The sequence below is a fragment of the Neodiprion lecontei genome, chromosome 4, assembly GCF_021901455.1.
Source record: "Neodiprion lecontei isolate iyNeoLeco1 chromosome 4, iyNeoLeco1.1, whole genome shotgun sequence".
In the NCBI taxonomy this organism is placed as follows: Eukaryota; Metazoa; Arthropoda; class Insecta; order Hymenoptera; family Diprionidae; genus Neodiprion; species Neodiprion lecontei.
The window spans coordinates 40,055,977-40,083,365 of record NC_060263.1 but is presented as its reverse complement, the minus strand read 5'-3'; the positions used below and the strand labels follow the sequence as shown (position 1 = coordinate 40,083,365).

At 39.9% G+C, this 27,389-nt stretch overlaps 1 protein-coding gene across 15 annotated transcripts in view; it reads left to right on the top strand.

The window, feature by feature from the left end:
• The window catches only part of LOC107221776 (pleckstrin homology domain-containing family G member 5), a 164,319-nt gene that overhangs the window by 37,215 nt on the left and 99,715 nt on the right, over window positions 1–27,389 (top strand). For 6 of the 15 annotated variants that reach the window (XR_006904012.1, XR_006904015.1, XR_006904013.1 and 3 more), the window contains one exon: window positions 5,236–5,359. Coding sequence is in view for 1 of the 15 variants with exons in the window: in XM_046738167.1 (XP_046594123.1) it covers window positions 5,236–5,359 (124 nt within the window). In the remaining 14 variants the exon portion in view is untranslated. Of the gene's footprint in view, window positions 1–5,235; window positions 5,360–15,763; window positions 16,410–21,754; window positions 23,728–27,389 lie in introns of those variants that run through there. The other 9 variants (XR_006904020.1, XR_006904019.1, XR_006904024.1 and 6 more) reach the window with 9 other exon arrangements.

Here is a 27,389-nt window from a genome sequence, read left to right as displayed (position 1 = left end):
TTCTGAACATCCTCTTTCCCAAATCGACGAATCTTTACGTTTCAAAGCTTTTCATTTCGTTTATGAAAGAAGCGGAAAAGTAGCGGAAAAGTAGCGGACCTCATATCTTTTATAAATCTTATAAATAAAATAAAAATACATTTCAGGGCTGAAAGAGCGTATCCATCAAACATAAGGCCTTTTCAATTTTATTTCCTTTTCCCGGATAATTTTAGTGCATATACGCGTTTTGAGTGTTTCTTCAGCAAATATCAAAATAAAAAAATAAAAAATTGTACGACCTTTTACAACCAAAGTCACCTTGCTGGTGCATAAAATTTTCCTGCCATTATACGCGATGTGGAAAAAATAAAAAACCAAAAAATCATTCCAACGCTGGATAGTTGATCGATGACTTCATTAACTTTCCCTGATGTGCGGTTTATTATTGTAGGTATATGCGTGTGGCTTTTATGAAATTCTTTGAATTCCTGCGCGTAAAAAAAAAAAAAAAAAAAAAAAAATTAATAAATAAAAACAACGCTCACACAACTATGAATGTAATAACACGTGTGCAACGGATTCGAGATGAAAGAGAAGATGCGAAAATTGATGGTTGTTTTTGTTGTTGTTTTTTTCTTTCTTTCTCTCCTGCCGTAGGTACACGCTGCAGAGGTGCGTATAAATTGAAATTGAAATTGGTTTTTTGAGGGAAAAGCGATAATATGCGGGCCTCTGCATTCGTCTATATCAGGCTTTTTGAAGGGGAGAGACAGAGGACTGGAAACCAGATCTCCGATTATTATTATGCGAGTGGCAACCCTCCCGCCTCACTCTCGGGCTCGTTATTAGCTAACTTTGGAAGACCCGAAATTGCTTGATCGCTTCCTCTCCTCTCCTCTTGGGCGATTATACGCGAGATACACCCTTGCAGCCGAGGGATTCGGCGTCCCAGATGATTCTCACCAATTAATTCCCCCCCACGTACCTTAAGCTTCGTGTGTATTGATAGTTATTTTGGGACTCTTCTCTCTCTCTCTCTCTCTCTCTCTCTCTCTCTCTCTCTCTCTCTCTCTCTCTCTCTCTCTCTCTCTCTCTCTCTCTCTCTCTCTCTCTCTCTCTCTCTCTCTCTCTCTCTCTCTCTCTCTCTCTCTCTCTCTTTCTCTCGGATCCGGCTCTCCTTCCCATCCCTGCGTCTAATGTCGATCATTTCACCCGGATTTAACACTCGTCTGAACACCGAATGAATTTAACTGTCGTATAACGGCTGAATGATCTCTCGCTCGGTTCGGGAAGGCTTTTAGATTCCGTCACGTGGTCGATAAAAGCATTACTCCCACCTCTGATTCCCGTATACGCAAAGTAAATTTTACGGTTTTTCAATCCCTTCAGACGTTCATTACGAAACTCTTGGGAGTTACTTTCACGGGTTTTAATATAGGAAATTGGATACATGCAACGGGAAAGGTTTTGCATTTTGATGTACGAAGCGCCATCTATTGACAGCAATATTTCAAAGAAGCGAGTACACCCAACTAGATTCTTTAGAGTTTAAGTTTTGTTGTTGTAATTCGATACCTTTACCGTACAATTGTTCTTCTGACGTTTTAAAATGTTCGAGTTTGTTTCCGAAGCACGAAAATTTCTCGTTAAATAGCAATCGAGAACTGAAATATTACTAACGATTACAAGCGGAGATAAGAAGCTTTGCATATCATCGTCTGCTAGAAGTGTAATAGATCAACGTCAACATGAACAAAACACTTGGCTGCGTATCTTCGCTCATCGTACCTCCATAGAGTATTAAAAAGAACGGAGAAAAAAAAAAAAGAGTAAAAACTAACTTATTCCAGTTGAGAATATTATTCGGGATCAAGGATTCCGAATCCTGTCTGAACACGAATTAATGGAGTTTGATGTTCCACGTTATACCGGGTGGTTCAGAATTAACGACTAGAATCTGAGAAATATACTCATCTCAGGGATCTTTTATTTACTCGCTTGTTTATTTGAAAGATCATATCTATAGGTTTATTGTAAGATGTTTCTATACAAATATCGTGATATCATATTGAGTTGTCGGAAATTTATCTGTTCTTCAGAACACCCAATAATGATTTCACAAAGAAAATCTAAGACTAGTAAATCTTTAGTTTCCAATTATTCGACATTTGAAGATATAATGGATGTTAACCAGTATCAATATCATCTTTTTTCAATATTGTGAAGGATCACTGTCTGCCGATTCTCTAACTTACCGACGGACGAGAGATGCGTCGGTAAGACAGCACATGAAGTTACCCACGATTCGCGCGATTCGGCTGATCGTTTGGTGACACCGAACGGCGAGTTTCACGGAAAACTTCTTTTATAACGTGTGAAATTGGAAAATGACGTGTTTTATTTTTTCCTACACAGTTAGGAGCGACGACTCGATGAAATTTTATTCGCGGGGCTAAGCCCTCGCGGTTTTCGTCACATACTGTACTGTGGCTTTGAATTTGTTCGTAATGCGGGAAAATGGAAATTTCAGGAAACGAAATGAAATTTATCCTGTCGTGGAGCGCACCCCTCGCTAAAACACGCGGGTCGAGCCCTTTATCCCCTCTTCCCATCTTCATGCCCTTCGAACCCCGCTTCGTTCGCGGGTTGCGGGTCACGTTTTTAACGAGCAGACGTCTCGTTCCGTGCGTTTCTCTACGTAACGTTTGATTACACGAACCCAGACGCACTTTGTCCCCTTCGCATCGCTCACCGTTGTAATCGAGTATCAAGGTAAAATCAAAGCGCCTGCCCTTCGAACTTGGCCCGAAGCTTCTTCCCTGAAAAGCTGTCACTTGAGCAGGTATTTCAGAATCTGTTTTCGAAATGATGTATTGACATCGAATTGATGGAAGTAATTCTGGGGATTGCTGCTTGATTATATCGATTTTGCCCTTTGATTCTAAGGTCTCAAGCTGAGTGGTTGATAGTCTATTTGTCGGATCATTACTCGGCAGGTCGGACTTCAAATTCGTTGAGCCAACTTTGAGAGAGATGAAGAAAAAGACTATTTTCCCTGAAAGTGGAATATTCAGGAGTGTTTAAATGTAGAAAGGCAACACGGTTCAAGATGGGTCGTAATATCTCATTTTTAAACGTGCGAAAATCTATTTCGTTATAGCATTTTGGATACGTAGAACGCTGAAAATATAGAACTATAAAAAAACATTGAATTTTTATTTTGGCCTTCTATATTTTCACCTTTTTATATTTTGACTTCGATATATTTCGAAATTGAACAAATTCGACTTCCGTGTATATTAAAATTCTACGCATGTTAACACTTCAACATTTATTCTGAGGATTCAAGGTTTTGGAATTCTACATTTTGAACCTCCCATGGCTTTGAATGATGCTATATTTATTTAATTATTCTACGTACCTTTTGTACAGTAAATAAAATTCTACGATAAGATTTTTCGATTTTTGAATTCCCATTAAATATCTTTTACACTTCTAAATTTATTCTGCCGATACTTTCATTTGACTTTTTATATTTTCACCCTTAAACATTTTATCTTTTTCAAGTCCCGAACTGAACTCTTGGATTTAACAATCCTATAAAAGTCAAATATTTCTGTATTAATAAATTCGATATCGTATCGTACCGATTATTCTGTACGACTTGGTCATTTCATTTTCAAAATCTCGCTCGAATCGGTTAAGATTTTTTTCCTGCCTGACGGAAATTGTGGGAAAGCTTGTAGCTTCAACGGTGCGTTTATCGTGGTCCCTGAAGGTCTAGCTTTTAATCACGAGATGGACGCAGGAGCAATCATCGTCAGTGGCGAGAGTTGGCCGCATCAGCCTCGTCGTTTCGGGTCTCGAGCATCTGGGCCATGGGATTTTTTACGGGCTGTTCGTATCTCAGTTCACGTCGAAAGAAACTGCAGTTGCATCACGGCGAAATCTCGAAACGAGTCGGGGGTTGCAGGGAAAATTAAAAAGGATCTATCGCGGCAACGCCGCTGTAATTTAGATTCCGAAGATAATTGCGCAGCCTCGAACCTCTTTTCCTCCTTTTACCTTCATCGTTCCAGCTTACCGATCTATATGTATTTTTCTCCTTCGCTCCGTCTCGCCAGGGATGGAAAAGGGCGAATATTCAATCCGACGACAGCCCGGATCAATCATATTTTATCTCCCTGGCTGTTGTTCCATCGTATAAGGTATATCAATTTGTCAATTCTCAATTAAAAACTGCTAATTCATGCACAGATCACCGCAGTGAATCGAAATCGATATTGCGATTCAGAAATATCATCGTTAGTCGAAGAAATATCTTGGAATTTCAAATATACTTGAGTCTCGTTTGAAAGGATTTCAATTAAGAATCCATCGGTAATCAATCACGTTGCAATTAACTCCTACCTAAATTTTGACGTTTCTTTATTGAACCCTCTTTCTACTTTTGTTAACAAATACGAGGCTTACTCATAGGATAACATATATAAACGGACGAGTCTCAGAGGGTTGTTACGTCATGCGTGCAAGTGCTGTAAATCCTTCCAGGGATGGTCAGACAAGAATGTTAAACTTCGATGAATGATTCGTTCGTTTGTATTCTCGGACCCGAGAAACTTCATCGATTATTATAATTTTGCCAAGGAGAAACAGGAATTCGAGCACTTTTACAGCAAAAGAAGCAAATAAAATCGTCACAGTAATTGGTATTGTGAATTTATTAGATTACTAAAATTTTACATAAAAATAAAATTTCACATTCGCGTTTGCTGAAGATTTGAAAACTGCATGAAAATTACTTTGCAGTGAAAAAAATTTCATTCGTTAATATTTGCTGAAATATTCTAGTAAAATTCTTTTACGGAATCGTAAAAAGAAGATTTGCCTCAAGCAATTACTTAGCCGAATTACAGTTTGCGATATTTTAACATTTCATAATTATAGCAAAATTAAATTTGCTTAATATATTTTTTCAGTTTAATTACAGAGCTTCGACGTAAAATTTTTTTCAGGCATCAAATTATCACAATAGTTTCGATAATTTTCGAAAAAATGACAAACCTGTTACTTAAATACTCAAGATGGTGTTTCTTAGCAGAAAACGTGATAATTCTATTCGATGTCTACGATTTTTGACCGGAATTGAGGTTCCTTTACGGTAAAAATTCGTTCCTCAAATCTTGAAAGTTATTTAATCCTCTGGTAAAAAATTCTGCGGTGATCGAAGGTTTTATTCCTTGCTAATTTCAGTCGAAGAAGAGAACCGCAGATCGAGGACGGATGGGGACACTTGAGGAGCGGCGTTCGTTACAGTTCCAACGCCTCCTTCCTGCATCCTGGTCCTAAAAGTTCGCGGAGTCCTGCGAGCTACTCGGTGAGTGATGATTATACATATAGCTTGTATGAAAAGAGGTGATAAATCTCTGATCCCGAACTTTGATATTACGCGGAGTAATTTTGGCACAGGAACGTAATTAGAAGCCGACGACGAGGAGATTTAGAAGTAAGTTTATTGAAAAAAACGAATGAAAATTGAGTGAAATATCGAAGGAAACTCTGGCGAAAAGTGACCTCGTTTTGTAATTATTCGGTTATATTTTGTAAAATTTTAGGCAAAATCAATTGCTTGTAAATACAACAATTATCTCTTACATCTGACAAAACGATAAATACTAGACGAATGAATCTATCTGAATGTTTATAATTTCTGTCAAAAAAATGTCATCTTTTGTCACGCAAGGACCGAATTGAGATTCGCGAATGAGCCAAGCATTTTCAGCTGTAAAATTGATTCTAAAAAACCTTGATTGATACCCGATGGTAAAATTTCTGAAAAATTACATTACAAAGTCGATTTTTGAAGAAGAATTTATCCCGAGGAGCCGAAGATTTTTGAATTTGGTTCAAGACTCGAGGATGTGCAGGGGGGTAATCGTGTATTCCCGAAACGTGTATCTCTTGCTTAAAAGCCGGGTCTTCAGCGACCCTTCGTTACTTTGTAGCAATTAACTCCGACGAAACGAGCGAACGAAAAAAACGAGCGGTGAAAACTGTACGCTGAGGCACAATGGGCGCCATTGTTTCGCGCATTTTTCGTTGATGATAATTGCAAACGGAGATTTGTGTAACGAAGCAACGAAGCGTAAAGAGGAGGTCGGAGATTCCTGCAAGCTCCGCTTTAATAAAAGCTAAATTTAAAATTTCTTGCAACACATGACTTAATTCGCGAAATAAAAAAAAGTGTTTTCATTATTGATTTTTTTTCAGAGAGGTTGGGACCAGCATAGAAATTCTCGCGCATTCTTTTAACCTGAATTTTCTTGTTTGTTGTATCGAAAAAAAAAAAAATTGGTCTGGCTTCGAGGAAGAAGACCATAGACTAAAACAAAATGCAGCGATCAGTGTTGCCAACATATTTCGATTGTATTATGGGATCAGAGCTGTAAAATGCCTGTTTCTAAACATCAAAGTCATCTTACACAACAGTATCTCTACGTCTAACTGTTGTGGCTACGTATTTGAAAGGTTACTCTGTCGGTAACGGAGTTTCCAACACTTTTCGAAAGAATCTGCAGCAGTTTCGACGACGTCTATTGATTACTGATTTGTAAATGTCAGTTGTAAAGTAGCCGTAGATCCTACAATTCCGAATCATTTAGGCGTGACGACGCGACGTGTTTCGAAGAACTAATTTCACGATCCGTTTCGGATTCTTCGCCCTCTGCAGCATAACGGCAATCGGCGTTTCTCTTCAGGAACAGGCGGACGTGTACAGTCCCGGTAATTTCCGCCAGTAAATCGCACCTTATATACCCCTTCGATATTCTCCGGATGCCGGGGGACCGGAAATGTACCCTCGACTGACGGTTTTGGCGCGGGAACTTCTTCCCTGCTCAACTGCAGAAGTTATACGTATACTATATATGTATGCCATATAGATGTATATGGCGTTACCCGATAACGAGCCCGAGGGTGCCATTTTCACGTCGATTCGTCTTTGAAATCGAATCGACCGTTTTTTGAAATTAGAGATTGGAGAGAAATAGGCAGCTAGAAATTCTTTCAGGAATTACTGTAAATGAGAGAAAACTCCAGCACACTTGAATTATGTAACTATGGTTCATTCCATGCTAAAAAGCTCATAATCAGCAAGTCTTGAGTCTCACTATTTTTCATTTCGATATAATTATATCTAGAACTAGTTTGTCAAGTTTCAGTTGTGATATTTTTTTTTATTCAAATTTTTTCTCATGCGTAAATCTTCGAGTTATGAATATTCATAAAATTTCATAGAGTTATTTATCATTCTTTTATAAATTGTCAAAAATTATATTTTTGTTTCAAGGATTTGAAGTCGGTCAGACAATCGGATCATTTTTCATTTGACATTTAAGAGGAGTTTGAAATCCAAAACGTTCTAAAAATTCGTTATAAATAAAAAAGTGTCGAACATTTTCAGAATTTCAAAGTGCTTTGAAAAAATAAGTATGATCGAGATGAAGAATAAAATTTTTTAATCATTGAAATATCTGAAACTCCCGTAAAAATTGATATGACAAAATGATCTCATCGTGGGATTGATTCCGAGATAATAAGGATGAAAGAATGCAATTTCCAAGAATTTTTTCCAGTATTTTAAGAAAGGACAAACTATGAGAATGATCGAATTGTAGCCGAAAGATATTTGCGTAAGGAAAGCTAATAAAATGAAATGACAAAAAAAAAGAAATACAAATGGGTGATTTTCACTTGTCATAATCCCTTGAAAAGGTTTCAACTAAATTGAGATCGATAAGGCTATTAAAACCTGATTATTTGGAATAGAATTCCCGGTATAATAAATAGTAAAATAATTTCGTTGAGATAGTATCTAATCAAAAGAAATTAATTCTATCGGAAAACAATTTCGACGAATAAATGGAGGAAGAAAACATTTGGCCTGAAATCGGGGTTTCCGATCTTATCCGGAAGCGTGCGGCTTGTGCGTTTATGTTGGAGAAAAATCGGGTCAATCCCAGAGCTAACTTTGTTCGGTGAGAATAATTTCCCTCGACGGAAGCGCGTTTCTGCTACCGAAACTGAACAACAGCTACTTTGATACATGATACTGTTCTGTTTAAAAAAGAAGAAGAATGAAAAAACCATACCGTACATCAAATTTCACATCGTTCTATTTCCTTCAAATCGATTCAACTTGAATTTATCATTAAGTTCGTTATAATTGACCGAACGAACAAAGTGTTTGAAATCAAGACAGTTTGTACCACACAATAAATATGTCGTACATACTTCAAATACATTCGTTTTATCAAAAATCTTGCGTGTCAGGTATGAATTCGAGTAAAATTCATTCACGGTAAAAATGAGCTTTAAGAATTTGGTGTAAGCAAAATATATTCGATACAGCAAACCGTCTCGGTTTATTAATAACTGCCAATTATTTGATGATTATTTGATTTTACCCTTTTCAATTTGTTTCTTGACCGAACATACAGATTTATGAATAAACATCATATTGAAGTTATTAACGTTATTGCAACGATTCATGCTGAGGAAAAACGGTTATATTGCCATTTTCGAATTACCTGAAATTCAGTAAACGGTAATAAAACAAAACACGCTCAACATTAAGAAAATAGTGTTTTTTAGTAATTTTTATTGACGATACCAACTTCAGGCTCGTGAAAAAACTGATTTTCCAAAACTTGATTCATAGTTATCGATTTTAAAACCGGTAGTTTTTCGACCTTTCAATTGCCTGTTGAAAGTTTAAGAAAAAATCTATCGCACCTGCTTCAGTGATATGAAAAATATAACTTGAACAAGAATTTCAATTTGCCGGCTGAAATCAAGTTCCGTGTGTTGTAAAATGTGAATGTTATGTGCAATTAAGGTCTTCAGCTAATTTCACTAACTGTATTATTAAATTGGCGATGGATATTTCTTATTCTATTAGTTTCTAAGTGGTGTAATTTTTTCTTTCACTGCGACTTGCAGTTTTGCAAACTGACATTAGAGCTGAGGAAAAACTTGTCTTCTTGACGGTTTTTATCGCACAGCTTGCCTGAAGCTTCGAAAAAATTAATTTTACACAATTCCCTAGCACAAGCATGTCTGTAACACATTTTTTCCCTCCCACTTTCGATCTTCGTCCCATTACATCAAGCCTGCAGACGTGCGGTATTAGCGAAAAGCGAATGTTGGGTAGACGGAGAATCGATATATTCGATTTGTTCGATATACTTTCACGCTTATACATACATACGTATGTATGTAGAACGTATAGACTGCAGTGTAATAACCGCACACTTCACACGTATGTCACCAACGATTTTCCCTGAGATATTCGCCCTTTGCGGAAATAGCCTGCTGGTCGATAGACAGAACGTGTTGTGCCCTCCCCCCCCCCCCCCCCCTGCCCACCATGCAGCCCTTCCACACACGCAAGCACCTGTGTTTCACATCCTCCATCATTTTCACCCATACTACTCTCTCGTATATTTTTTCTGCCACGACCTCGTTGACCACGCGAAGAAATTCTTTTCACCTTTTCATCCTTCGTCTGTTCTCTTTTTCTCTTCTCCTCTTCTCCATAGGTAGATATCATATATAACAACGTCTTACTCATGAGCGTACGTTCGCTTATAACTTCAGAACTACCGAACCGATTTTGATTCTCTTTGTTTTTTGTGGGTAGCTACAACGGCTGGTCAGATTTTAGGTTATATTTCGTTGCAAGCAGATAATAGTTTTGCATATTTAACGGTATTTGTAAATCAAGTTGGAATGGAACGCTGACTAAACTCTTAAAGATAGAGATTAGGTTAGGTTCGGTTAGGTTAGGTTTTGTGTTTTATGTCTGGTTAGGTTAGGTTTTACGTTTTAGGTCAGGATTTATGTTCTAGGTCATGTTAGGTTAGGTTAGGTTAGGATTTAGACTTTAGGTTAGGTCAGATATTACCAATATTGATTAAAATATTCACAACTGTAAGAAAGATTGTTTTACTTGAATGAAATTTTCATATGATTACATTAAATTTGGATGCCGGTAGAGCCGTGACGGGCTGCTTTTGCACACTCGATTTGTTACAATGAAATTCAAAAGACTGGAAAGCTCTCCGGGAAAATGATGGAAATCTTGCCAAGTCGTATTTGTGCATCGTGCGGATCAAGTATTTTTACGGATCATGGTTGAAACTGGAAACGATCGTGTAAAAGTATTGTATACTCGTAACAAAGTTGTCATTCCTATGAAATGTATCGAATTAAGGATAAAAATCGTTGGTCTACAGTCCGATAAGAAATTAAGACGACAGAGAATGATGTATGATAATAGTATAGGCACACAGTGCAATAATTTGACGATGTATGAACGAATAGAACAATTCAAAACAATATAAATAATGTTCAATTATTACATACGTGTGAGCTTGTTCATTTTCTTGAACATACAGTCGGATCAATGAATTTTGAAAATTTCCCTGTAATTTCCTTGGAATAGGAAATTCTTTAAAATTTCGTTACGCGTATATATTCCGTACATTTCTCTTCTCAATGCGTGGGAGAAATTTCACGAAAAGCATACGCGTGACAGACGACAAAAGTAGAATAAAAGAGAAAAAAAAAAAAAGAAAAACAGAGTTGTTCCAAAAGTAAAGGTTGTCGAGTCACGCGAAATCTTGGTTGGGGAGGAATTGGGATCGAAAGAATTTCTTTTATTGCGTTTCTGCACACCGTGCGGTCGAGAAATTCCTGCAGCCAGGTCGGATGATCGAGCTTTGGCTTTTTCTTCTCCATCTTAACGGTTTTCTTCTTCCACTTCCTCTTCCTATTCCTTCTTTATTTTTGTTAAGAGAGCGTTATTACTTTTCTTGGAAAAGTTGTGCATACATTCTCACATATATAGCCCGGATCCCGAGGATAGGATAGGCGGTAATAAAACCGAATATGAACCGGGATCACCCGTCGAGCTTAGAAACGCCGCAAGTTACACAACCGTGGCTCAGGACCATTTCTACATCTTTTATACAAAGCGAGCATGTCTCACGCGTTTTCCCACGCCTGTTTTTCGTACAAAAATCACCCGTTTCTCCGACGGTCGACTGAGTCTGCGAGTGCGCATGCGCGGAGTACAGAAAAGACCACTTTCAAGTCCCAGGAGTTAAAGGTGGTCTTTTCTCTAACGCGCGCATGCGCAGCCGCGAACAAGTCTGACATTACGCAACTCTAACCTCAATTTCGTGTGCAACAAGAAGGCGACGCTCTTTTCGCCTCGCGTATTTGTAATATTCTTCTTCGGCTTGCCTACGACTCATATTCCAAGCTCATGCCCGGCTCGAAATGTTCTAGTTTGGCCCCCTTGTTACACAATATACTAATTCTTTCTCGGTTTGGATCGGTTTGGATCGCCTCGCCGCCTCTTCGAGGCACGCGAGCTTCTCAGCTTGGCGGTGCTTTGTCCTCGCCTCGACTTCCTGGTTGTTGTTAGACGACGTAAACACGCAGGCTTCGGATTTCCCCGCCTCCTTTTTGCCTCTCTTCTCACCCCCGATACATTCTAAACTCCATTAATCCCGCGGCCGTGTCGTCGAAAGGTTCTTCATCCCGACTCGGAGAGGCTCTTTGTCTAATTCCCTTAGTCAAAGTCCGCGCAAAAACTGTAACCGGAGAGTGATGAATTACACGTACTGCTGCGAAGAAAAGTTTCTTCGTTCGTTGCAATTGGTTGTATGATGTCGTAATTGAATGGGTATCGTTTAGACGATATGACGGTTTTGATTTTCTTGGTAGGCATGTACAGGTAATTGTGGTACAAGTTATGTGTACTACCTAATCTAGTCTATGTATAGTATACAGAGAAAATATGTAAAAGTATATAATGAGCTGATTTTTTTTTTTTTTTTGGCTCCAGGTAAAGATCTACATACTTTATTTGTTGAGAATGAACTTAAAATGATATGCCTAAATATAATAAAATGGTGAAAACTCTGAGGTTTCTTTCAATTTTAAATTCGAATATCTAAAAATTCTAACCTGATTTACGCCATTTATTTTTCAATAAGCTTATTATTCATGCAAAAACTCTATAAAAACTAAAAGAATTTCATTTCGTCAGGGCAGATTGAAAATATGATTTTTTTTCTGCAAAGCATGAAGAAAACCCCACTGAAAATGACCGTGTCTCTAATCGTATAATGTTATGACCGAAATCAACGCGTAATATGTTACATGATTTATGTTGTAGATTAGAGAAAAATGTATAAAAAAATCACGTCATGCATCACAAAAATTCGAATCATCTGATGTACTAGATCAAAAATGCTATAGTCACGTGTACATGATTTTTAATCTAGTATATTTGATGATTCGTGTTTTTGTAATTTATTACGTGATTTGTTTATACATTTTTCTTGAATCTAGAAGACAAATCCTGTAATAAATTACATGTTCATTTCGCTCGTAACATCTTATGATTTATCACATGAAGATTTTTGGCAGGGAAATGTCTGGTGGTGGTCACTACATAAAAAACAGACAGTAACGGTCAACGTGAAAATAAAGCTGGGTGAAATATTCGTTTATTAAATAGTATTTATTTTTTGAGTCGTTGCACGCATTGGGTTCAATTCCACTTTCCACGCGAGACCGTAGAAAACTCGTGATATAACTTTTCGCTGGAATTGAAATGCATACGTTCTTTTATTTGCTCACGGTTATTGGATTACCGATATATTGATGTCTCGGCGGTTGAAACAAGTTTTTCTTCATTTGTGGAGAATATCGGGGGAGAAGCACCGAAGATAAGTTGTAAATAAGATTCGCAAAAGAATATCATTTTGCATAATTTGTTCGTTTGAAAAAATAAGTGATCAATGGTTGCACTCTGGAAAAAATTAATTTTTTGGTGATAACTCGATGGTTTCAACTCATTATTTGTTATATCGAAAAATTCTGACCATACTTAATCTGGATGCCACTAAAGTTGTGATACCAAAATGAATAACAATAAAACACATTCATTAAATTATCGAGATAGAATTTCGTCATGTTATCATTTCAACCATTTGCTTAGAAACTTTGTCAACCCCAGATTCGCTCCACTTTCAAGAGCTAGCCTGAATTTACTGTTTTTTGTTCGCGTTTTTCGAATTCACGATCTTTTTTGTACTTTTTTAACTACGTGAGACGTACAATGCTGACACAACGTCGACGATTACTTGTCGTATGATTTTTTTTTTTTGTTTTTTCTTCCACCCGTCGAATACTTACTAGAGAAAAATTGTTCATCCCGGACACGTGACCCATTTCTTTCTGTAATAAGTTCAGAATATAATCTTTGATGGAGTGAAATTAAATGTAAATAGAAGCCGCTGGAGAACGAAGAGAGACTCGATAATTGTACTTGTCAGAAAGATGGCGGATTGACGAGGTATTAAACCTTGAACGAAATTCAATTTTGAAATTTAATCAAGCTTCAGTGGAACTCATCGCTTCTCGTTTGTTGGAGAAAAAAATCTAAACTACCGTGCAAGCGTTGTTGCGAAAAATTTTCAAGTACCTACTTGGAATGAAAACGTTATCGATGAACGAGAATCCGTGAGCTTGAAGGAGTTTGAGAAAAATGATAAAAGGAGATAACCCTTAATAATCGAACGAGTAAAACGTGTTTTTTTTTCATGGCTCAAATTTGTCGTGAGTAGTAAATTTGTGAACATTGTTGTGGACGAAATTCTTTCTACCCAGGCCGGGTAAAACATTGCTCGACGCTTTAAATGGCGGTGAATTGTTGGCGTGTAACCTTCAACAACATATAAAGGTATACAAAGTGCGTAGGTAGTCAAGAAGACACTTGACTACTTGTGTTCTCTTGTTTCGTTGGGTCGAGCCGCAGGTGGAAGCGATAAAGAACCTTACCGAGGGGAGATGGAGAGCCGAAAGAGTCTCCGAGGACAGAAGGATGACCAAACTTGGAGGACAGAGGACGAGGAAGAGAAAAGGAAGCCAAACGATGAAAATTTGAATAACTGAAGAAAAAAAAAAGTGATCGAAGAATAAAATAAGAAATTTCAGTAGAGCTGCGGAGACTGGAGGAAGAATAAACGGCGCTCGTGATCAGCGTATTTTTCCATAAATTTCACGTTTTCAGCTGTTATAACGAGGACCTTTGAACCTTATTCTAGCCGCGAATAGACCGCACACAGAGTGTATATTTGGCCAGGAATCTTCCCGAGAAACCATCCGTGAAATGAAACTTGACCCTTTGCTCTCAATGTTTATTCCGAATTTCTTAACGTTAGAGTGAGCGCTGGTCAAGGAGAATAATGTCGATTCGTTGTACAGAATTTTCTACACGTTTAGAGAATTTTTTACTCCTACATGACGTTGACGAAATTTCAAACTGTTCTTTATACCGGAAATTCTGTTATTGATAGTTTTGGTTTTGAATGCGTAGCGAAAATCGTATGTGTTACATTAAAACAAGTCGATTCAAACGCTTGCTCGAAATCAATATGGCCGCCGTTGACACGCTTCAGATTTTATTTTACCTGTAACACCATTTTCCGCACTCGCTAGCCATCCGGCGCAATTGAATATCGAATAAAATGATGGCAAGAACAGCTTAGCATCAATTTGAACTGAAAGCGATAGCCTGAAAATCGAGAATACAGCTTTTGAAAATAATCGCAAAGATGGCGGTCGGAGTCGAGAACATCTTATAGCGCTATGTCCTTTGAAACGAATCGCAACAGTTTTGTAAGATTTCCAAAAAACTCTGTAAAAGATGAAAACATGTGATAAAATATCCCGAAGCGTTCTGAATTTGAATTATAGTTATAAACAAATACTCCAATTCGGTGGGAATATTTACAATAACGTTGATAAATATTCAACCTGTTCAGAATACTCATCAACTCATTGTAAATATCTCGACTGACTATTAACCTATAAAAATCAGGATTTCTTAGAATCTTGTAAAGTTCTTCACAAAAGGTAAAAAAATGTTGACACGACAACTTATGAGCTTGATATTTATGAAAAAAATAATTTAAACAGCCGTGTCAAATTATTCGTTGACAAATTCGCGAAACACGGGTCTCTTTAAATACGTCAAAGAACGACACGCTTCGTTGGTAGAAAGATTCCAAGTTTGGCAAAACGATTTCATACGGTTTCAGCCATGCATAAATTTTGGTAAAACGTGGCAGGGTGATATTCGAACGGCGTAGGCGGCGACGGCTGACCTTTGCCCCCGTATTTCCCACCCGGCCCTTCAGCCCATTCAATTTCGCCCCCGGCGTCAGGGGCGACGGACCGCCGGCACAATAGTGAATATACTTCGTTTCGAGACTCGGTGCTACGGAGATACGCACACGTCGAATTCGCTCCGAGAGGACAGGACGACAGCCGCCGGACCCGATACGTTGCGCGCGTTCCACGGCAAGCAGCATCGGCGTTCAGGCGTCGCGGCGCCGGCGTCGCCGTCTCCGTCACCCTCGCCGCTTCTCTAAGCGCGGTTATTTTCCCCAGTCGAACGCGCGACCGCCAGGCGGAAACTCCGCGGCGCGTAAATATCATCCAAGTATCCGTGTGTCCGAAAGCTTTTCGATCCTCGGGACAGCTCGATCCGTGACGCGTGCTCGAATCGAAAAGCAAAACAAACGAGAAGAGAATACAAAAAAACGATAAAAAAAAAAAAAACAAACAAAATCGCTAGGCGTTGTCTTTATTTCCTTAATTTAACCCCTCTTCCGTTTTTGTTACCGTTTCTTTTTTTTTTTTTCCCCCAGCGGACAATTGATTCACCCTGATACGTGTATAATATATTTATATATTTGACCATTGATTTAATTTAAATCGTGCACAACGCGTTTCGTACGTACGTAAGAAATGTCTGAAATCGCGTTCGGTTTATGTTTTATACACTTGTGCACAAATTATTACGACGAATCATCGCCACGAGTGATGAATACGATCGTGAATTCGACGCGCTGATTTTTCTGCGCTCCATTTCGCTCGAGTATGAACCGATCCTTCGGGTCCCAGTCGATGAGGCCCACTCGTCTACTCATCTATCCTACAGCGTCATCCGATCCTTCAATCTTCGCTTTTGCCGAACGAATCGGTCTCACATATAAATAGTAATAATGGAACTTACCGACAAACGTATAATCTAACTAATGAGAAGCCACAATTAGTCGATCGGATTATCAACGAATCGACCAATTATGAGTCATATTGCGAAGCAACGATCGACCAACGAAAGAGATAAACAGACTGTCGTGTAACGAATGATCAAAGAAACGGAAAATAAAGCGAAAGCTCGTTCTTCCCGCATGGCGGAGGGAGGGGGAAGCTTTTGTCGTCCACCTCCGCAGACGAAGTATGCTTGTAAGATACGAGACGAGATCAGGAGGGACCGAAACGTGAGTGAATTATACCTAATTGGTAGAACGGCCGAGGAGGGTGCATATCGGACGTCGAGGCTGACGGTGACGGGGAAAATCTCTCTCGGTTTTCCGAAGTCGTTAGGGTCGTTAGGGGAGAAGCAAAAACACGACGCGAGGTCGTCTTAAACCGTCTGATACTAACGACGAGTGCCAGCCTACAGACGTTCGTTTAAACTCCTTTACGCAGAAACGGGGTAACAAAAACGGAAACACCGAGGCGCCGTGATTATCATTCTCAATTACTTCGACACTGTCACGCCGAAGCTTTAATCGTAAATCACCGATTCGACCTAACGATTTCGAGTCTCTGCACTTCTAATCGACGTTCGCCGACCTCGATTCTCACCCTCGCCTCTGAGGCGTTTTCTCAACCTCCTCCGCACACATGATTCTATGCCGCTTTTCACGTCAAATGCAGTCCGCTCTTAACGCTTCGCCCGTCTTCTTATCTCGCGATGTTTTGGATATTTTTTATTTTTTTTTTTCCGTTTCTCAGGTTTTTTTGTTTAACCAATTAACGAGAGTTTTTCAAGCCTTTTGGCTTACCTCCCGCGTATTTTTATCTTGAACTTGTTCAATGGGGGGTGGGGGAGGAGGGAGAAATCACGTGGCACGTACCATTTGTGGATATGTTATATTTTTAACAAAGTTATTCCATTCCGAAGTTTCTATGATCTTGAAACTGGGTTTCTCCTTCTATCGTGATCTTTTGGTAATTTGGTAAAAGTTGGGAATGATTGCTAGATTAAAAGGCAAAAAAAAAAAAAAAAAGAGAGAGAGAAAGAAAGAGAATTTACATAGAGAAACATTTTGTCGATGTAAAAACCGAAACTTTACGAATTCCTTTAACGAAACATGCAGATAAATATTCCACACCGAAGTTTGCGAATATAATTAAATTCTATGTGTATAATGTTGGTATGTATGTAGGGAACGAAGATGGGGTGAAAAGCAGCGCGTAATATTGTTCTCTTTTTTGTTGAAAACTATTTTTCACCCCAGGCCTCTCGAACTGTGCCGTGTATAAAACAAGATAATAAAACGGTGAAGGGGAGGAAAAAAGGACCGGAAACTGACGTCGATCTGGACATTCAACCCTTGCGTAATCCTGTCAGGCAGGCAGGCAGGCAGGCAACCCGACCTGTCGTATAATAATAAATATAATAATATCAATACGTGATATCAAAGGGGGGAGAAAGGGTTCGGGGCGAGTCGGATGCGCGGAAAGCTTCCCGATATTATTCCTCCCTCGGAAATAAATTTGTTGGCCACCCAAACATCAATATCGAAGCGTCGGAATGCCTCTCCAATTTTTCATCGAGCGTGCAGAATTATTCTAAAATCCGTAAAACCATGGATCGAATCGAATTTTCGTGAATTCACGTAGGAAGATCGACGTTCGCGTTAAAACCCGGGGGCTCGATTGAAATCGGAGAGCTGAGTGGTTCTTGAATTGGATAAATTACACGCTCCCTCAGCTGCTGCAGGGAAAAGTGCTGCCTAATTTGAAAGAGAGCAATTTTTTGTTCGGCCGTCGACGTCTCGTCGATGAAAATCAGAAACGTCGAATTCAAATGAGGCTGAAGTTTGGTAACGTTAACGTAACGTCGAAACATCGGGGAAAAAAGTTATTGTTGCGAAATTTTAGAACGTTTTTTTTTTTTTTTTATGGATTATTGGCTTTTCAAAATGAGAATACGTTTTGTTTATCATGGTTTAATAAATTTTGGACATTGCTAAAGGTGCGAAGTGAGGATTTTTCTTAAACATGCCTCGTTACAGTAAACTTGCTAACTTCATTTTCATGAATTTTTCTTATTCCACACGATACTTGGATCTACAGATATGAACTCTGTTCGAATAAAATATCGCATTTTTCCGTAGTCGCGATTCTTCACCAAAGATCAATCGCAAACACCTTTCGAGTATTTGATCAAAGTTTTTTGCCCGTCTGGACTTGGGATGCCTGTCGCGTCTTGTGGAATGTTAGATTAACATGCACCCTTCCACCGTTTCTAGCTGGAGTAACGGATTCTGAGATAAGAAAAAAAAAAATCGTCGAAGGATTTCCAACAACCTGTTAAACAATGTTCGGCGGTATTTTATTATCGTCAGTTCTCACCTTTCCGCGATAAATTTCCCTCACATCGTAAAGTCGATGAGGATGAAGTTAGTAACGTTACTGTAAGGATGCATGTTTTGGGAAAATCGGTAATTCGCACCTTTACGATTTTCCGAAAGTCATCCTAAAATTTCTCAATAATCTTTATTTCTTCCGATTATCCTTAAGGAACTAATAACTTCAGGTTTATTCACGCTTTCAGTCACACATTTTTCAACTCTATATTTTGCCTTGAATTTTGATGCTCGGTGGTTTTTTGAGATCGCTGATCACGAGTCTTACGTCGGAATTTGATAATTTCTGAATACAAGATGGCGGATCCGATGTGGTGGATGCAAAATCGGAAAACTATCAAAATAGGTCAATTCCAAAGTTTCAAATCATTGTAAAATTTTTGCAATTTTATCTATTGAATTTTTTGCAATTATTAGGTTGATAACCTCTGATTTGGCGAACATAAATCCCATGCAGAATTGGCTAGATTCTTATCCTGATTATTTTACATTTATAATTATTTTCATCTAACAGTCCTTGGCCCTTTTAGTCACACATTTTACAACTCGATATTTTGGCCCGTATTTTGTTCACGCGGAATCTGAAGACAGAATTTGATAATTTCTCAATCCAAGATGGCGGATCCAGTATGGCGGATCCAACATGGCGGATGCAAAATCGAAAAAACGATCAAAATTCGATGATTTTCACGGAAACTCGTTACTCGAGCGTTTTTGGGGTTATACGAAGTAAAAAAGATCGCTTGAAGTTGTAAATAAATTGAGACAAGGCTAGGATTTGGAAAATTTTTCAAGTTTGACGTTTTTGAGCATCCCACCGTGACTGACAGGGTTAAAGTCGACGATGTCAACAACCGTTTCAAAAAGATCATATTACTCTCCTTTCTCTCAACACGTGGAATTTTATACACCGATTAATAGCAATTTATACACTCTGACTGTGAAGAATTTGTCTGGCCACAATTTCAAGAAGCGAAAAAGAAGAGAGAAAAAAAAAAAAAAAAAAATCGAAAAACAGACAGAACATCCACAATTGCTCGAAGGCTCTGACATATTTCTTTCGGAAAGCAACTTTGTCACATGCAGCGGCAGACCAACTCGGGTTTATTTTTTACTTGTTGCTACACTCTTGTTTCCGCGCTTTTTCTCCCTCTCGGGTCTTTCTGCCTCTAAAGACGAATGGCTTGACCGAGTCAACGAGTATCATTCCTCTTCTCGGAGAGGAGAGCTATCTCTTCGGCGCAGGCGAGCAAACGGCGGGAGTCATTTCCATGTATATGTATGTGTGCGTGGGAGAGACAAAGGGGTAGGAGAGAGAGAGAGAGAGAGAGAAAGGTGGGACATGGCGCAGGACACGGTATGGAATTAATCCTCGTGGCAGGACGACGGGACGCCTTTTGTCTTCCCTGACGGCAAAAATCCCTGAGAATCTCACGCGGTAAAATTGTCAGACGAACCGATTCTCGATTCGCTTGGATATCGGACGAGCGATTTCTATCGACCTTGAAATCATCGCCTAACTTTTCTTGATTCTTAATTATTTATTACCGTTTTTAGGAAGTCAGGATAAATCCACTTGGCAATTTACAAATCAACGAAAGCTCTTTTAAGTTTCTTGCAACTTTATAATCACGTGATTCAAATTAGGCACAGATTCTCAATGATTTTCAATTAATTCAAACGTTCTTTGATCGGTTCCACGATTACTTGAAAGAAGATTTCAGTCATCCAATTATCTTCCTGGATTTATGGCTTCTTTGAGCATAAAGGGCCCCTCAATTCTCTTCGAAACTCAAAGGGCGTTTTGGATTCACTCGCTGATAGACGAGAATGCGGGAGGCTCTCTTCGTATACGTCCTGCCGACAAGAAACTGATCGAGGAAGCGATCCTCGTTTCCGGTTTGCTGATGCGTGGCTAATCACAGCTATAAGCTACGCGACGTTTGGAATTAGCGAGAACAATCGGGCATTGTCTGATGGTTTCCGCATCGCCGGCAATATCCAGTGGCACGTTAAGCTGTAAGGAGGCCGAAGGTGGTTTACTTCGTGTCGTCGTGATTTCTCTGTCGTTATTGTTCGTCTCCCAGAGGCGACTAATCGCCCGATTTTCTTCCCTTTCATTGTTCCAAATTTCTACCCTTTCATGCATCTCGGATGGAATGGAACAATCATCACTGTAGCGGTACGGATTAATGACTGCATTTCTCGCTTCTCTATAATTACACATCGTTGAAATCCACCCTTGTTTTTGGAAATCGTCGATTATGAAATACACGATAAAACTGAATTTGGGGTAAACGGTCAGGAGAAATTTTATGAACGAAACTGATCCCTTGCTCACTTTGTATAATTGTTACTTTTTCGTGTAACAATTGTTGTAGAAACTTATAACGTCGGAATGTAAAATCTGTTTTCCGCGAAACTCTTAATTCGAGAATCGAAACAGGTAACGGGAAAAGTTTTCTCGTCGATCGAAATCCGATCTTACTTCTTTAACTTCAAGATCAAAATAATTTTCATAAATATTGTACGATACTTTGTACATCGAACAGATAAAAACGCAAGGTCGATTTCAAATTAACCGTTCCCATATTAAACTGAAAACGTTCTATTTTTTGGGTAAATTAAAAGATATTCCCTCCACATGCGTTGGATTATCGTTAATAAATAGCATTCCGATGTCTCAATTAATTTCGGAGTGAAAAACCTGGCCAAGAAGTGAAACTGTCAATGAATTGGAACGTCGATTAATCCCTTCTCGTAGCTCCGCGTCGGTTACAGAATATATATCCTCTACTCCTCGTTGATCGAATCTTAATTAGACGTCCGGCCATCAAGCTCGGCGATATTTATCGTCGCGAACTCGTCGGCTGCATAGGCAGAGGATTCAACTGGGAGAAGTTGGAAATAAATGCCAGCAGATCAACGATGTCCTTTCAATTAATAACGACTCGGGTCTGCAGATATTCCGAAGCTTTGTCAGATTTGTGTAAGATAATATTTGTTGATTATCTTTATTTCATTTTTTCGATTTGTCGATTTTCTCTGCTTTCATCCGCTTTTTTCGGAGGGCTTGGCACGTTTTTTTTTTTTTCATTCTTGCGGAAACGAAGAAGAGCGGAAAAATGTTTGACGTAGCTTTCCCCGTTACCGTTGCGTCGCTTCGAAGAATGAAAAAAGGGACGCGAGAGAAAGGAGAAACGGCCACGGCACTGAACCGCTGCGGGGAAGTCAACGACAGCCCGAAACCTCCGTCCATTCACGTCCCTTTTTCCACCCTCGAGATGTATGTAACAAAACGTTTTCGCCTCGTCGTCATTTTTGCCGTCAGCTGGTCCCCGAGAGCGACGAAACGCCGTGGAAAAGTCGAGCTTCGTTCTTGTATATCTACATGCAGTCCGCTTCAGGGGCTGATGTGAAGGAATTTTATGGACTTTGCATACGTGTAATTAATTGTAATATATCGGTATTCTAATAATACAAAGCAACTGCAATGCGCCTTGAAGAGGAATTTGATTGAAATAAGTTTTCAAACGTGTAATTATATCACGTAAACACTATTTGTATAATAATATTCGGGAAGATAGAGGTAAGTTGGGAGAATACGATCCATAAGATGAAAGAACTGTGCCATCCGCTATTTAATCTCAAAAACAGAATTATTTTCATTTTCGGAGAATCACGAAACCGAAATTATCATCACTATCGTTGTAGAATCGAGAGTGATTATTGCTAAAAAATTTGTGCCAGCAGTAATTTTGACAATTTCTCATCTTTTCCCGAACTTATTTACCTCAGTTATATATTAACGGTATACTTACGATGCTCTACGGACAACTAAATCATAATTATCGGACCATTAGCGATGCGGAGAAGTTTCGAAGAGCGTTATAGCAAGTAGTTCGAACACGGTGAAGGAGATAGGTATAATAATAGACAAACATTAGACCGCAGTAAGGGTTGAAAAGTTGGCAGTGTGTACGTCTACTTAGATGTAAGCGAAGTGGAGAGTAAAAAAACAAAAAAATAAGGACTTTCAAGGATGTTTTGGTGGTGAGACAAGAACATGCTATAACTATAAATCCACTTAAATTCATACAACAAATGATTACCATGATCGTGTTCGACCAAACTTTCGAAATTCGTCTTCATTGTCCGACCTCGCTTGAAGTTTCACAGTTGTATATAAATCACGGTAAGACAAAACAAACTTCCCTTCAAAACAATATCGAAGTATATGTAATATATATATTAGTGAATTCGTGATTTGACGGGTGAAAAAAATTTTAGCGGTCAACAATCGTCTCCGCGATACATAAAAAGTTGTCTATTGAATTTTTGTTGGAACGAACTTTCGTATAGATATTACATTAATTCGAGACAACGAATTGTTGTTCAAAATTTGTCAATGTCGCCGTTAGACAGCATCTGACTTATGGTATACAACAGCGGGATCAAAACATCCTTAATTAAATCTAAGAGAAGAAGAAAGCGAAGAAAGAGTGAAAGAGTGAAAGAATAATAAAAATCCCCGAGGACAGTGTTGCCGGAATTGAAGAAGGATTCTAAACCGTTTGAAAAGGACATCGGGTGCTGGTGCGCGTTGGTTGTTTTCTAACCGGCTTAAGTGCGTGGAGAGTAATAACAAAGTAGTCGAGAGGCGGAAGAGTAGGTAGAGGAACGGGAACAGGAGGAGGAGGAGGAAGAGGAAGAGGAAGAGGAGAGTGACAGGGCAGAGAATAACCGGAAGCGGCGGGAGGGGGAAGGGGAAGAGGAAGGGGCCGGCGGCAGCACGGTGTCGGCAAGAGGAGGCCCAGCCGGAGGCCGGGGGTCCGTCAGCCGCCGTGCCAGTCGCGAGCTGAGTCCCTCCTCCACCCCTTCCTCGTCCTCGAAGGGCGGTTCGCAGTCAACGACTCCGGGCCAGAATGCGGCATCGTGCGCCTCGGGAGTCCAGCTGCCAGGGGGAGGCGGTCAAGATTGGAGACGGCTAGTCGGCAGCATCCGCCGGAAGGTCAGGCGCAAGACGACCCAGAGCAGCACCAGCCTTGCCGAAGCTACCCTGCGGGATACCTGCACCGGTAACCGGAACCAGGATGACTTCCTCAAGGCCACCATGAGGATTTTCCTGGTCGTCTCGCCGCCCATGAGTCGCGTTCAGGTAATCCAAGGATTCGTTTGATCCTTTTCAATTGTTATCCAATTGTTGGTCACTTGTTTATTCACTTGTCGCGAGACCGGTACATGCGGTGAGCACTACTTAGGATGGTCCTTAAGATGGTTGGTTTTGAATTTTTACCCGCGAGCCCCACTAATCGACTCCGCATTGTTTGAAAATAATTCCGTAATATTTTCAGATTTTTATCTCAACTCTAACTCGTATACAAGAGAGGGTGGATTCCATTCAACCCTTTCAGGGGCACATCGAGTCTATCGAACGGATTTGGTTGAAATTTTGTACAGGCGGGTTTCTTGGGTCGATGATTGCGAGTCTGAATTCAAAATTTGAAAATTCAAAATGGTGGCTGTGTCAAGTGACTTCTGTGGTTTTGGATCCGCCACTTTGAATCTTTAAGTTTTGAGTTCAGATTCGTAATCAGTGACCCAAAAAAACCCTCCCGTATCAAACTTCATTAAAATCCGTTAGGTAGATTTGATGTGCGGTTAGAGTTGAGATAAGAATCTGAAAAAATTAGGAAATTATTTTTGAACTATATGGAGCCGATTTAGGGACGAACCAGTTGAAATTCAAACATGACTTTTTTAAGGACCACCCTAAAGTACACGTTATGCACACCAGTAAATGAGGTAAAGTAAAGCTTGAATACGTCATCAGAAGAAGGGGTGTCTTAGCTAGAACGACGGTATCAATCTTAATAAGGTACAAAGTTTTGGTCGACGTCGTTCCTAGACATGAAACCCAGAATGGTAGTAGCTTCAAAAAGTTTACTAGCTTACGCGGAGAAGAGTTTACCGTGATATTATACCTACGCCTGTTGGCTGTAAGTAAGAGATAGGGAAACAGTCGTATCGCAGGCTATAGTCCACCGTGTGGTCGAGATGTACATGATCAACCTTGAAAGCAAGGTACGTACTTTGGCGAAACCCCTTTTCCTCAATCTCAATATTCTCCATCCCTAATTCATTTCTCTTGACTAATGACCCGCCATAGCCCGTCACGAATGGAACCTTGACTTATGTACTACCTGCCCCCCCGTAATGGGGCTCGGGACCATCAGCTGCTGGTGATGAGTGACAAGTGACAACTATTCTCTGGGGAAGTTATTACCCTACCTTATAGTCCTGAGTCATTATTCCTAGGTTAAACCGGGGATATACCAGGTTCAAGAACTCTGCCCGTCACCGTCGTTTCGAGCTCCTTAAACGTTGTATGAGAAGCTTGGGATTACCTGGATTTCGTTGCTAAAAATTTTCACTGGCGAGCACTTATCCTCTTATTACATTGTTCGCGAGCTTCCACCCCAAGCTCGAGTCTCTTATGAAAGAAACTTAATGTTACATCACGGGTTTCAGGATACTGAACACTTGATCGAAGCGAAGGCTTACTTGAACGTTTTTCGGGTGATGGTCAAAAATGTGAATAGTCCAAAGTAGTCAAACTTTTGAATAGTCCTGAATCACTCGAATTAATTGTAACGAAAAATCGGGTATCTACCTGCAGCATTTGATGAATTTACCTGGAAAAATTGTATCAAACAAATGCTAATCTTTTGAACCAAGTTTTGACTAGTCTGAAGTTCGAACCATTTGGAATGTCGAATATTCTGACGTATAAAATTCTCTATACTTCTATATTCCCTACAACGGTCGATCTATATCTTGATCATTTGGGAGTTGGATCCACACTTCGTACGATGGTTTTAATTTCTATGAAAAATGCATTCCATGCAAACGGAGGCAAGATAAGTGCCGGAGTTCTTGCGTGAGAAAAAGCCACGTGTGGAATATTTGGGAGTAGAAAAACAGGTTATGAAAATGGCTCTTTTCCTCGAGAAGGAACCGCAGACACGTTTAAAATTGGGGCATTTGCCATCCAAGCTCGAATTTTTCATCGTTTGTAAGACTAACGGAGGGTTCTCTTTGCGCCACCACCGTACAAGAGCGCTCAAACGTGCAAAAACGTCCGATAGCTCGCATCAGCCAGATGGAGGAACATAGATAGAGAGAGAGAGAGAGAGAGAGAGAGGGAGAGAGAGGGAGAGGAAGGACCTCGCAATATTTGGCCGAATGCCAGAGGCGTTACCTTCGCCACATCGCGCAGCGTGCCGTTTCCGCCCATTCTTGGTAACGCTAATGGCAAACTTTGCGGGGTGTGATCCGTATCTCGGGTAATGAACACAGCCAGCGCGATTCCCGAAGAGGATCACATGCGAATGAGGCCAGGTGTGTATCTCGAACGGATGCGCGCCGACATATTTACTCGGGATTCGCCCCGGCTTTGAGCTAATAAGCCACCCTCGTTCCCCAGTCTTGTTAAGTACGCTCGAAATCTGTTGCGAACTTATTTCCAAAGTTCAAAACCCACGTTTCTTGTACCCAAACTTTTTCTACCAGGGTATCGGGAGCATCGTAAACAACGAAACTCGTAAATATTTTCTTCAGCCATGCTCCGAAGATACCCGAAGAACCCAATCCCCCCCCCTACAATCCTTGAAAGTCAACCAATCCGTGCAAATTGACATACTCATGTGTGAACCTGAGAAAAGGAACCGTTCGGTAAATTAACAAATTCCTAACTCAAGTGTGAAATTCTTGCCATTTTGTCGAATGATAACTTTATTCTAATCAATTTTAATCGAACAAGCACTGCATGAGATTGTCTTGGTAGCTTATCATTTTGTCAAGTTCTCGCAGGTAGTTCAACAAGGTTCTCACTCATTACCCTCGAAAACCTCGAAAACGCGCGTTCTGTCAGTTCTTTATGACTTTGCGGGCATGGAGGTGAGTTTCAGTGATTTAGCAGCAAAATCGGAGATACGTTGTATAGATCAAATTTATTGATTCATCCATTGAAAGGAAAACGTGCTATCCATTTTATTATATTTTAAGCGGATTACTTGTACGCTGACAACTCGGGGATGGTGTTTGGACCAAGAGTGGATTATTTTGGTTCGAAATGAGTGAGTAGCGACAGATACTCATCATTTTATTTTTCATAAACAATCATCCGTTGGCCTGGCTTTGCCAACTTTTTTTAAACTTGACATCGCCATCGATTCCGGGGAATTTACTGAACCGACAAATTCAAAATTTGAAGACCAAATTAGCAACTAAAGAGCACTAAATCTCTCAACATAGGTTAGTTTTGATTTTGCTGAAGTGGTTATTTCAGCTTAAGAGATGTAAAAAAGGGTCGGATACCAACCGACTTAATTGACCCTGGACTACCAAAATGGCCAAGATTACCTTCATTTCTTATTCGTGGAGCTTGATCAGACGCAACGATAGGATCGGATTGCTACGGATCGTTTGGGGAGATGAAAACGCTCGGACGTAAGGTAGCGAGACTCCCGTGACCCTTACCTTGTACATAACAAGCAAGCCCATGCTCGTCCTCTGTAATTTGAGTGGTCACCAGCGTCAGTAAAGTTTCACCGAGTTTAAAGCCCAGACAGAATTTAATGGATCTCTCTGGAGCGTTTAGTAAAGTGACATTCTCACCTGCGTTCATCAACCGTGAAATTTCGGCCGGCTCTTTAGCACTGACAGTGAGTGTCTTCTCCAGCACGTTCTAAACGGAGAGGCTTATCTCTGCGTTTGACATTCCTGCATTAACTAGAGTCGGCCGAAGTTTGCGCTCTT